This window comes from Humulus lupulus, chromosome 4, assembly GCF_963169125.1.
Source record: "Humulus lupulus chromosome 4, drHumLupu1.1, whole genome shotgun sequence".
Lineage (NCBI taxonomy): Eukaryota > Viridiplantae > Streptophyta > Magnoliopsida > Rosales > Cannabaceae > Humulus > Humulus lupulus.
The window spans coordinates 32,625,764-32,638,856 of NC_084796.1; the positions used below are offsets into that span (position 1 = coordinate 32,625,764).

Sequence of the window (13,093 nt, forward strand, 5' to 3'; positions counted from 1 at the left end):
AAGAGAAATTCTATAGTAGGAGTGTCAGAGTTTAGCTTCTAATAAGGGTATTTTTGTTTTTAGTATGTATAGATTTTATAATCAATTTTTTTATACGATGATGTATATTGTAGTTATAGTAGATATCTCACCAATTTTCAAAAAATTCTAAATATTTTACAATGTCATTTTTTTTGGGTATATATACCATTATTAATGATTGGACACATTTAAAATTTAAAATGCAAACGATGATTATATATAATCAATTTTTTTTCTTCATAAAAGATCTTTAGAAAGACAAAATAAAATATTTTTCTTAATAAATTAAATATAATAATACATGGCAAATAATTTAAAATTTGATTTATATAAATATCATTTGGGTAAATATTATTTTTGTATAAATCTGATGCTTTTTTTATTAAGTAGAAATTAAAAAAAATTATCATAATCTTAAGTATTATTTTTATAAAAAAAAAACCAAATAAAATTAATTGCATTAATGGAAGAGATATAATTATTTGTGAAGACAGGATCTTAGTGTTGCTAGTGCAAGTTTGGCACACAATTTAACCAGAGCAATGTTTAATAGGCTTTAGTCGCAACTCGTAGGCTCATTGCATGTCTATCTATTAATTATTATTATTTTTAATTAAATGGTGTACAAACATATATATAATTAGTTAGGTTGGTTAGCCTATATTTTGTTTCCAGAGAATATATCATTTTCCCTTGAAAAAAAGAAAAAAGAGTATACATCATTTTGGCTCCTGAATCTTGATAGTGTTGTTGTGGTGCATAATGAATTATATTTCAAAATAGAATGAATTTTCATTTATGGATATATTACATTGGGTAAATACTTATTTAGTACATATGTTTTATTAAAATTAAAATTTAATACTATATGTTTCAATAATGTTCATTAGATACTTTTCAATTACAAATTACATATATTAAACTTAAATTTGGTCAATAGAAATAACTAAGTTGCCTTTAATTATTTATAATTAATTAATTAGTGTTAATTTAAAAAAAAATATACTGTCAAGTATAATATTTTTTATATGAGATAATTACACAATTTTAAAATATGAAATAATTCTTTTTAAAAAAATACATGAGATAATTTAAAAAGAAAACAATGATAAAAACTTTTATATTGAGAAATTAATCAGTAGTTATAATAATAAAAAAAAAATTAAAAACATATTATTCCTCAACTAAATATATACACATAAGAGAAATAACAAAAATATAAACCTAAAACTTATTGACTAAAAAAATCCTAAAAGCAATCTTATTGAGTTTGAGATGGGGCTTCAAATCGAAGATAATCATAAAGTATCCCTCCAAAAGGACCAAGACTTCTTGATTGAGTCAAATAGAGTATATTTTCTCCTTGGCGTAGCCAATTGCTAGAGATACTAATGCTATAGATCCAGTATGTGCCATGGATTCCATGTCTTGCTATGGAATTATCTCTGCCCAATAAATGTGTAGAGAATATGGGACGATACGTATTGAGCTCATTGAATCGAACCTGAAATATATAAACAAATAATATAATTAATTATAAATTTATAAAAAAAAATATCATAATTCAAAGTATATAAGATATATAATAAAAATAATATACCTGTAAATCTGAAGTACTTGCTGAAGCTAATGCCAATTGAAGAGTGTAATCTCTAGACCACATCACTTCTTCAAGTATAAATTTTACTTGCCATGTTGTTTGTTGGTATGTCCCATTTTGTAATTTTCTACAATGTTACCAAGATATACATTATTAACTATTCATTAAGACTAATAAGAAAAAGAAAGCTCTCTTTCAAAAATAAATAAATAAAAATATAAGAAAAAGAAAACTAAAAAAAATAAAAAATTGTGATGGATACCTATTAACATGAGCAAAGAACCAATCTTTTCGATAATCATTCACACCAATAGTATATATGAGATCTTTATCTGGATATAAGTCAGTATAACGATCCCACAAACCATACTGTCTGAACCTATATATTATAATTCGATCAAAGTTAGAATGTATATACTATATATAGATATAAATATATTATGTATAATATTTATTTTATATTGAGTTTAAATTAACACATATATATAGGATAATTATTATATATTTTTTTTTAAATCAATAAATAAAAAAAATGAATTTACCTATGCTTTTCTTTATTAGTGAATAGTCTATTTGTGACATTAGTCAATGGATCTGGCACGTAAAACTCCGAAGCAGTTCGATCAGGAATGCCAATTTCCCATAGGGTAGGCCCGTTTCTTGGAGGTACATAAACTAGATTATTTAAATTTATTTTGCTCCCTGCATTTAAATTATTAAAAAAAAATACATTAATTTGACTTAGTAACAAAATTAAAAAAGCATATATATATTAATTATTGCAACAAAAAAAAAAAGTATAATTACCTGGCTCAATAGTAATTGTTTTGTTGTACACATAATCTCCTATAACACCAGGGGCCCATGCATATAAATTATAATTGCCCGGTCGAACATTTTTTATGATGAAATTCCCCTTCTTATCTGCTTGACTCCAAAATTGGTAGCCCTGAAATATTATGCATATTAGTTATTTCAAGTGCAATTAATAATTCTTAGCAATTATCATTTCATATTCAAAAAAATAAATGAACAATTAAGTACCTTATTTTCCCACTGCCATGATCCAACTTTTCCCGGGGCAGCTAATCCCACATAAGCAAATTGTGCCTTTATTTTATTCTTGTTCAAAAATCTAAAAAGAAAAAAATTAACAAGCAAGTAATACACAATTATTTATTTTATCTTAATTAGATAAATTAAAAGTATTTAGTATATCTAATCTATATAATAAGTGGGTAGATAACGAAAATTATTAGTTTTAACCGTTTTTTATTTTTTTAATGTTAACTTTAATAGAATATTCTTATATTTAACAGAATATTCTTATATCTAAGGGTAGTTTGTAAATACTTTAACTTAAATAAAATAAAATAAATAATTAAAAATTTTAAAATAAGATATTTTTTAGATATTTTACAATGATAATTTTTTAAAAATAATAAATAATTAAAAAAATTAAAATATGATATGTTTTTAGATATTTTATAATGGTAATTATTTAAAAATAATACATAATTAAACAAATTAAAATAGAATATTTTTGAGATATTTTACAATGATAATTATTTAAAAATAATAAAATTATTTTATAACTTAAATAAATTTTAATTAAACTTAAACTCACTTATTAAAATAATATCATATTAAATATATAATATAATCTACTATCAATTAGTAACAAATTGGTTTTTTTTTTTTTAAAACTAGCAAGAAACTTAAATTTAAAATACATGTATAATATTTAATATTACATTAAACATATAATATATAATTGTCACTCCTAAATTCAAAAACTAAAACAAATATAAACTTAAACAAAAATAAATAAATTATTTAATTAAAATATGATATTTATTTGAAATTTATATAACATTAATATAAATTTAATAAAAATAATTAATAAATTTTATAAATAAAACTAAATAAATGTGCATATTCAACCTTGATTGCTTGTATCTAGTAAATAAATAAATACCTATCAAATACATATAATTGACCCGTAACGCTTCCTCTTTGATTAGAAAGAGGATAGTCCTTAGAATCTATAAAGCTATACGGCCATTTAGCAACTTCCTCTTCTGCCTGATAAATATTAAAATTTAGGTTCAATTATATATAATAAGTATAATAAGTGGGTAAATAACGAAAATTTTTAGTTTTAAATATTTTTTATTTTTTTAATGTTAACTTTAATGAAATATTATTATATTTAATAGAATATTTTTATATTTAGCGGTAGTTTGTAAACACTTAAACTTAAATAAAATAAAATAATTAATTAAAAAATTAAAATATGATATTTTTGAGATATTTTACAATGATAATTATTTAAAAATAATAAAATCATACGTTTTATAACTTAAATAAAATTTAATTAAACTTAAATTTACATATTATAATAATATCATATTAAACATATAATATAATCTACTGTCAATTAGCAACAAATTATTTAAAAAAAAACTAGCAAGAAATTTAAATTTAAAACCAACTTATAATATTTAATATTACATTAAACATATAATATATAATATCTTGTTATCACTCTCAAATTCAAAAACTAGAACAAACATAAACTTAAACAAAAATAAATAAATTATTTAATTAAAATAGGATATTTATTTGAAATTTATATGATATTAATATTTATTTGAAATTTATATGATATTAATATAAATTTAATAAAAATAATTAATAAATTTTATAAATAAAACTAAGCAAACGTGCATATTACACGATGCTTGTATCTAGTATATATATAAATATCTCTTCTATATAATAAATGTGTAGATAACGGAAATTATTGGTTTTAACGGTTTTTTTATATTTTTAATGTTAATTTTAATGGAATATTCTTATATTTAACGGTAGTTTGTAAACACTTAAATTTAAATTAAATAAAATAAATAATTAAAAAATTAAAACATGAATTTTTGAGATATTTTATAATGATAATTATTTAAAAATAATAAATAATTAAACAAATTAAAATATGATATATTTTTTTAGATATTTTACAATAATAATTATTTAAAAATAATAAATAATTAACCAAATTAAAATATGATATATTTTTTTTAGATATTTTACAATAATAATTATTTTAAAATAATAAATAATTAAACAAATTAAAATAAGATATTTTACAATGATAATTATTTTATAACTTAAATAAGATTTAATTAAATTTAAACTTACTTATTAGAATAATATCATATTAAACATATAATATAATCTACTGTCAAATTAGTAACAAATTGATTTTTAAAAAAACTAGCAAGAAACTTAAATTTAAAATATATGTATAATTTTAATATTACATTAAACATATAATATATAATTCTCACTCTTAAATTCAAAAATTAGAACAAACATAAACTTAAACACAAATAAATTATTTAATTAAAATATAATATATTTTTAAAATTTATATGACATTAATATAAATTTAATAAAAATAATTAATTAATTCTATAAATAAATCTAAACATATTGCACGATACGAACATGTACCTGTGATTTTGCATTATCCCATAATAAGGAATGAGGATTAGGGTTGTTTGAGACCGAGTTAAGATAAATTGAAATAGGACCAAAGACTTTTCTCCATGTCTCTCCTTTCTCAAGTTTCACCATTAAATCCTTTCCAACGTAGTGACAACTCAAGAAGACCTACATTTAATTACGTGGAAATTAGATCATGTACCTATTTTAAATAATCTATTTTAATTTTTACCCACTATTTTTAACTTTTATTTTAGTACCTAAATTTTCAATTGATGTACCTATTATTCCTCTTCAATTACATGCTTTTTTCTCCTTAAACACACTACAATTAGAATGTATTTCCAATTTAACTATAATATGACACATATAATACACATTACAACAACACTTAGAATCATGTGCTCAAATAAGGGTAATTTGGAAAATCTCATGATAATAATAGGTAAAGTTCAACTAAATATATTTAGTGTCTAATTTTAGTTAACTACTCCTAAAAATGGGTAGTTCTCAACTTTTCCCTTTAATTATTAATCTTTATTTTTTCATAAAACTTAAAACATAATTAAGCTTTTATATAAAAGAGAATTGGGCTTATAAACTTACAGAGAGAGATGTTGGGCCAACATGAGACGTAAGTTCTTGCTTCATAGGCCCAGCTGTAAGAAATTCCTGGCTTGGTGTGATTATCCAAAAGCCTACAGACGGATTTGAACTAATCCAACCATGTACTCTGATGTCTTTATGATCACTTGAATACTGATACTTATCATCAACCTATAACCCAAACCCACATCATATTACAAGACTTAAAACATATAATCGATAAATTCATTTGAAATTTTGTTCCATTCTCGTTATAAGAACAAATAAAAGAAATCATTTAAAAAATTAAATTAAAATAATTTAAATACCTCTCCTTTAAGATCAGGGTTGGTAGGACGAGTCAATAGTACAGCTTCAGCATAAGCAAGCTTCTGCCCCTTTATACGGTCTAAAGCTGATGGCATAGTTCTTTGTCTGTCGTCGGATATTGCCATGTAATTAAACCTGATCAAATATTGATATGAAAACTAATTTCAGCATTGAATTGAATGAGCAATTGTAATATTAAAATATTTGTTAATATAAATTGGAATCGATTAGAGATAATAAATGTTACTATACTTTTTTCCTTGAAGCTTGAAAGCAGCCCTAACAACACTAATTTGTGTAGCTGGTGCTTCTTTAGGGTGGTCAAGTATGCCGTATGTGTAGAATCCTGGATAGTCACGCAACATTATATATCTGCAATACATAAAATATGCATTTGAGTACTTAACACATTTTATAAAATAATAATTTATTTTATAAGTAGATTGTGAACAATTTTTTAATACCGTTTGTCCATATTTACTGGAAAAATATGGGAGGAGTCATTCCATTTTTTAACAAATGAAATTTCAATTTGATTTTCATCTGCCTTTATAATCTCAAAATGCCTTCCTTCTATCCTGCAATTTATGAATAAGAGAAAATATTAAAACAAATTTATAATTTTCCTTTGATTCATGAAAAGAAAAAGAAAAAAAAACCAAAAAAAAAACTACTTGTCATAGTTGTTAGCTTTGCCACTGGTTGTGCCTTCACCCCACTCAATGTCCCAATACCTATGTGAAATAACACAGTATATTATTTTATATTACAATAAAAATTCAAAAGGAAAATAATAATAAACGAAACAGAAAAATTGAAAATTACATATAAATATATATATAGGACACCACTTCCGCGCAGCCCTTTTTGGTTACGCCGGTGCAGCCAGTGTACATTTCAACACTCAAATAATTTTTTTTCTATTTTTTTTATTACAGTGTAAATTTAAGACATCCTGTACATTTTCAAAAAATTTCAAATAATTTATAGTGCCGAAAATAATATTTAAACAGTTAAATTTTACACACACATACAAAAAATAAACACATGTGCAACAACCTTATTTTCAACACCGTAAACTATTTGAAATTTTTTAAAAATTTAGATGATATTTTAAACCACAACAATGGATACTGTTTAAGTAGCGAAAGTGCAGCCACCGAATTACTGCCCGATATATATATATTGTTTGTTACAAAACTTCCAAAATACAAAACAAGTAATCATAATATAATAATATAATAAGGTATAGGTAATGATCACTTACCCTCTGTTACTATATTTATTATGTGTTTCAAGAAGATTTTTAATCTTGTTGTATTTAATTCCAATAACATCACCACCTGGATTTGAAAAAGTGATTTGCACAAGACCATTGTCTAAGATGACCACCTGAATAATAAAAAAGAATCAAAACATCATTAAAAAAAGCCTTATTGAGATTAAAGAACTACTATTTTTTAAGAACTAAAAAATTGAAATAATTATCACAAATAAACCAAGATTTACCTTTCGATGTCTTTGAGTTGTTTGGATAATCCTAGGTGTTGACGAAGAAAAAGTTAATAATTGTCTACCCCTACCCCTAATAGGGCTTAGTACTTTTCTGTAATCAAATCCAATAAACATAACTTAGTAAAATATATATATATGTATTAATTATTAATGAAGAAAATATTAACGTACGTATAAACAAGCATACGTTATAAGAATACCAACTTCAGTAATAGTAATAATAATAATAATAATAATAATATTAAATGTTACGTAAAAAAATAATAAATGTAAAATTAAACCTTATAGGCTCGATGGTCTTGGTCTCTGAAGAACTTGATGGTGAAAACAAGAGCAGCCACAAGAGAAAAAACACATAAAGTGACGAAGCTAGACTGAGACTAATTTGTTTAATCCAATTTTTGTTTTCCATAGCTATGTATAGTAAAGACTTAAACACAAGAAGAAAATAAAAGAGAGAAGAAAAAAGATGAGAAAAAGGTTTAATTAGAATTTGGTGGGTATGAAGTATAGAAGTGAATACGAAGCATGGCTTTAAATAGGTGAGAAATATACTAACTGGATTAGAATTAGGATGTTTTATCGTTTTTATTTGAAATTTGAAATATAATATTAATATCTTTTAATTATATAGTTAAAATTGACATATAAGATTAAGATTTATCAACATATTTAATTTTAAATTCGAAATGAAAAATAAAAAAAGATTATTTATTAATTTTTGTGGCATATTATTTATTAATTGATACATAACATAAGATTAAGATATTTTACTCATCAAATTATTTAAATCAAAATATTATTTTTAAATTTGAAAGGAAAAAATATTAAGAATATTTACTGATTTGTAAATCAAACTAGGGGATTGAGATTGTTGATTTAAATTTATTTTTTTATATATAATTTAACTTTTCTTTGTAAAACTAATTTGCATTAAACGATTAGCTACTACTTAGTATTATTAAACGCTTAGATTTATTCATTCTCTCTCGGAAAAAAAAGAAGCTTAAATCTATATATAATAGAATAAATAGCAATTTTGCCCCCCAAACTATGACCATTATATGATTGTACCCCTGAATGATTCGCGATGTTAAAAATTCCCCCTGAACTATGCACGTTATTGAAATATGGGACTTCTGCTAGATTTTGTCCTAGGTGGTTAACAGATTGATGATGTGGTATTTTGAATGTTGATGTGGCACAATAATGAACAATTTTGCCCCCTAAATTTTGACCACTACCAAATTGTACCCTTTTTAATAAAACTATTTTTTTTTTAAGAAAACCTCATTTTTTTTCTTAAAAATAATAATTATATCCTTAAAAATTAAAAATAAATCATTTTAAAAGATTAAGAAAATAAACAATACTAAAAATTTCAAACTAATTAAATAAATTTTTAATACTAAAAAATTAAAAATCTAATTAATAACAAATAACTTTTTTTTTTTACTTTTTCTTTTCTTTTACAATATAAAATAAATATATTTTAATTTCCTTAAAAAAATAAAAAATTTAATTAATAACAAATAACTCTTTTTTAGTTTTACTTTTCCTTTCTTTTACAATATAAAATAAATATATTTTAGAATGAAAATTTAAAATAAAATACTAAAACAAAGAAAAAAAACATTAATTAAAGGATGACGAATGACGAAGGACTTAAATAAAAAAAAATTATTTTGGAGGAGGAGGACGAAGGGAAACAAACTTTGTTTTAGGATTTATTTTTAATTTATTTTAAGATATATTTATTTTATATTATAAAAGAAAAGAAAAAGTAAAAAAAAAAAGTAATTTGTTATTAATTAGATTTTTAATTTTTGAGTATTTAAAAATTTATTTAATTAGTTTGAAACTTTTAGTATTGTTTATTTTCTTAATCTTTTTTTTTAATTTTTAAGGATATAATTATTATTTTTAAGAAAAAATGAGGTTTTCTTTTAAAAAAAATAGTTTTATTAAAAATGGCACAATTTGGTAGTGGTCAAAGTTTGGGGGGCAAATTTGTTCATTATTCTACACATGGCAGTGCCACATAAACAATCAAAAAGCCACATCATCAATCTGTTAGCCACCTAGGACAAAATCTAACAGAAGTATTTCAGTAACGTGCATAGTTCGGGGGAATTTTTAACATCGTGAATCATTCAGGAGGCACAATTATATAATGGTCATAATTCGGAAGCAAAATTGTTATTTATTCTATATAATAAAATAATTCGACTTCTACTCCTAATCAATTTTAAAAACAAAATTATTTTCACTCACCTTCAAAAAAAATTAAGTACAAAATTGCCAATTTATAGATAATTTTTCTTCCACATTTATAATTTATTATTTAAAAAAAATTAAAATATATTTGACACTCTTAATTAAAAATAATAATCAATTTAGATTAAAAAACTTAAGTGCAATTTTTTTAAACTCAAAATAAAAACAAAATTTTAAACATAAATAATTATATCACTAGAATTGGTAAAATAAAACTATTTAATTTTTATGCTTCTAAAAAATAAAGTATGTAATTTTTTTTTATTAAAAATGAACTAATTAATGTATAAGTGATATATTAAATATTTTGGAGTTATAATTGTTGACGAATGTATTACTCAAACTAGGAAACGACCTAATAGTGGGTGCTTCTGGGCGAGCAGCTGGGTTTGAGGGCGTTCTGTGTAGAGTCGGACTGTTCTAATGCTGTGGCTCTTGTGAAGAGGCCGGAGGTGTTCTGCAGTGAGTTGGAAGGTCTGATCTGCGACATCAAAAGAATGACTGGAATTTCTCGCTGCATTGATTTCCAGTTTGTGGGTAGGGAGGCAAATGCTCTTGCTCACGGTTTAGCAAAATGGTACTCCTTCAGAGGAGTCTCTGCTGTTTGGAAAGGGAGTGTTCCCTTGGATCTGGTTCACATTTTTCCGGCTGATATGCCTTAACTGCTCTGTTCTGGTTTCTTGTTTTTAGTGAATGAAAGTCTTTCTTTTCAAAAAACAAAAAAAAAACTAGGAAACGACCTAATAGTGGGTGCTTCAAATTAAATGTTGACATTGCTCTTTGTATTTGTGAGGGCCTTATTGGTGGTTGTTGTGGTGTGAGATGAGTTTGGCTACATTATTTATTTCCTCTCAGTCTACATATACAGCGGAGTTGTTGGCCTACTTAGAGGAACTGAAATGGTGTTACCGTGGAAAACGAATTCTGAAACGCCATCCTCGCTTGTCAATCGGTGGCTGGTTCCTTTGTCGATAACCTTATTGTTGGTGATATCCAATATTTTCTATTTGTTTGTCATTTTGGTACTTGTTACTTTGTGTCCCACAAGGAGAACAAAGTGGCCCATACACTGGCAAAAATTAGTCTTCAAGATGATTTCTTGTCTTTATTTTTCAATGTAATTTCTCGATGTATTGCCCAATGGGTTGATGTCGATTTGATTGCTTAATCAAATAACGACCATTCTTTTTCACACACAAAAAAAATGTATGTTGGAGTGATTAAAGATCGATAAATGAAAATGTAAAAACATGACTTGTACAAAAAAATTCAAGGTAGTTCGGTAAAAAAATGGCATAATTCATCAATATGGTATTAATCAGAAAAAGTCCTCTAGTTCATAATTAAAATCAATTACAAAAATAAAAGATTAATAGTATTAACAGTCCTCTACAAATGAGAGGTTGATTCCTATTTATTGGGATGTTATGTTGGGACCTCGCATAATGTCTTTCATGTGTGAACTCGTTGTGAACTACTTAAGTGGAACCTTATAACGACCTTATCTTTGTCCAGAGCTCGCGAGTACTCCTGACAACTAGTTCGTAGCTGGCTAGATAAGTGCAACGTGCAATCAAACAATATATATTAAAATAATTAAGTGAAAGGATGTTTGTGATTTGGTATTGAATTGGTTAATGATGGGTGTCGTATGTTGTATCAAATTTAATTATATTTATTCCTTATTACTCACTAAATTATTAGTAAAGTGGTAATTATTCAATTTACCATTCAAATTAAAAACAAGAATTAAATAAAGAATTTTATTTCAAGATTTAATAACATAAAATAAAGTAATAAATAAATAACAATACATAATACAATTTAAAAAAACAGTTAAGAATTATCCTCCTCCTCCAACAATCAATCTATCAACAATGACGAATAATATTCTTTATTCCTAATTAAACTATTAACCCCCGCAGATAATACTTAAGCATTCAATTATTCTAGTTTTCCTATTATAATTAATTAAAGCTAAGCACTCTTAATTAATCATTTTTACCAAGCAATAAATTCATTAAACATGTGATCTATTTAACCTTGAAAAAACATTACATTCAAAGGAAACAAGTTAATCTAGACAACAAATTCATTAAGCATGCAAATCATTTAACCTAGTTTTATTCTTCATCACAATTAAAATACACGTCACAATATCTTAATTGTAATTTATTACTCTACTTAGAATCCTAAACTATTAGGTGAATAGCAATCCTAAGATGATAATAGAATGATGTAAAACTCTAATTAGTGGCCATCTAAACAAGATCTTACAAGATTCATAGCATTCAAATAGAAAAATAGAAGCAATTTAATATAAGAGAATAGAAGGAATAAAATTCATCAATGTATTCAAGATCTCATGTCTAGGGTTTTGAAATAACCTTTAACTAAAAGAAAACTACTCCATAATCAAATTCATGATCACAAACATAAATATTCAATGAAAATAAAATAGTCTTAAAGAAGAAAGAAAAACTAGATTGAAGAATGTAGATGATGATGTATTTTCTTCTCCTCTGTCGCTGTAGACTCTAAAATTCGCAATCCAAATTAGCAATGGTAACCCATTCTATTAATAAACTTATAAAATATTATACAATAGAAGAGAAATCTAAGTTTGATGGTTTTCAAGACTTAGAGTTTTCTCTGGGTTTAGAGAATAAGATTTAAAAAGAAAAGAAGTGAGTCTACAAGCCAGACTCCTTAGCTTATTTATACCGAAATAAAAAGTTATCCTCTATTATTTTATTAAAGTGAGGATAAGATGATAAGGTTAAGCATTTATGGGATTTTGTTTTTTTCTGAAAAGATATGATGCGTAGCACATAGGCGGCTACCTTTGGTCTTTGTGAAAAGAGCATCTTATCTTTAAATCAGACTTTAAATCGTAGTGCTTCCCATAGTAGGGTCCTCAAGTCCAAGTCGGTCGATGGAGTCTTCTGCATCATATGTCCCATCAAATTGACTATTCCACTCCTCTATTTTCTCATCGACAACTTTATTGATAAGAAGTTGTATGTCTTTAGTGGACATGGTTACTTGATTGGCAGTAGGTGGACTGCTCTGTTGTTGACGCTGATGTCGAAGGCATCCACTTGAAGCTTAAGGCTGTTAATTTGGTCCCAACAGGCTTCATTTTCTTCTTTTAATTTTTTGTTTACTAAGTCTTTTTCTATTATGGTTTTATTATAATAAATACAATTTGGGAAATTTAATTCGGTTACTTTTTCTTTCCCCTTATCTTTTGTCTCA

At 24.5% G+C, this 13,093-nt stretch overlaps 1 protein-coding gene across 1 annotated transcript; it reads right to left on the bottom strand.

Annotated features, from left to right (window-relative positions):
• Nucleotides 1-1,127: 1,127 nt before the first annotated feature.
• On the bottom strand, nucleotides 1,128-7,672 carry LOC133832055 (rhamnogalacturonate lyase B-like). The gene is made up of 15 exons (XM_062262445.1): nucleotides 7,553-7,672; nucleotides 7,311-7,435; nucleotides 6,718-6,777; nucleotides 6,508-6,621; nucleotides 6,296-6,415; nucleotides 6,043-6,178; nucleotides 5,735-5,905; nucleotides 5,138-5,296; nucleotides 3,600-3,706; nucleotides 2,666-2,756; nucleotides 2,429-2,570; nucleotides 2,164-2,323; nucleotides 1,884-2,000; nucleotides 1,622-1,748; nucleotides 1,128-1,525 (listed from the first exon to the last, which is right to left on the bottom strand). The coding sequence occupies exons 1-15, from the start codon at nucleotides 7,670-7,672 to the stop codon at nucleotides 1,283-1,285; spliced, it is 1,992 nt and encodes a 663-aa protein (XP_062118429.1). The 3' UTR covers nucleotides 1,128-1,282.
• Nucleotides 7,673-13,093: the final 5,421 nt, after the last annotated feature.

Bases quoted from the DNA above. Each gene is read 5' to 3' on its own strand.
- LOC133832055 (XM_062262445.1), bottom strand. From the start codon at position 7,672: ATGTTTATTGGATTTGATTACAGAAAAGTACTAAGCCCTATTAGGGGT. The intron at 7,436-7,552 runs GTAAATCTTGGT...TTTATTATTCAG, and splicing joins CAACTCAAAGACATCGAAAG to GTGGTCATCTTAGACAATGG. The intron at 2,324-2,428 runs GTAATTATACTT...ATTTAAATGCAG, and splicing joins AACAATTACTATTGAGCCAG to GGAGCAAAATAAATTTAAAT.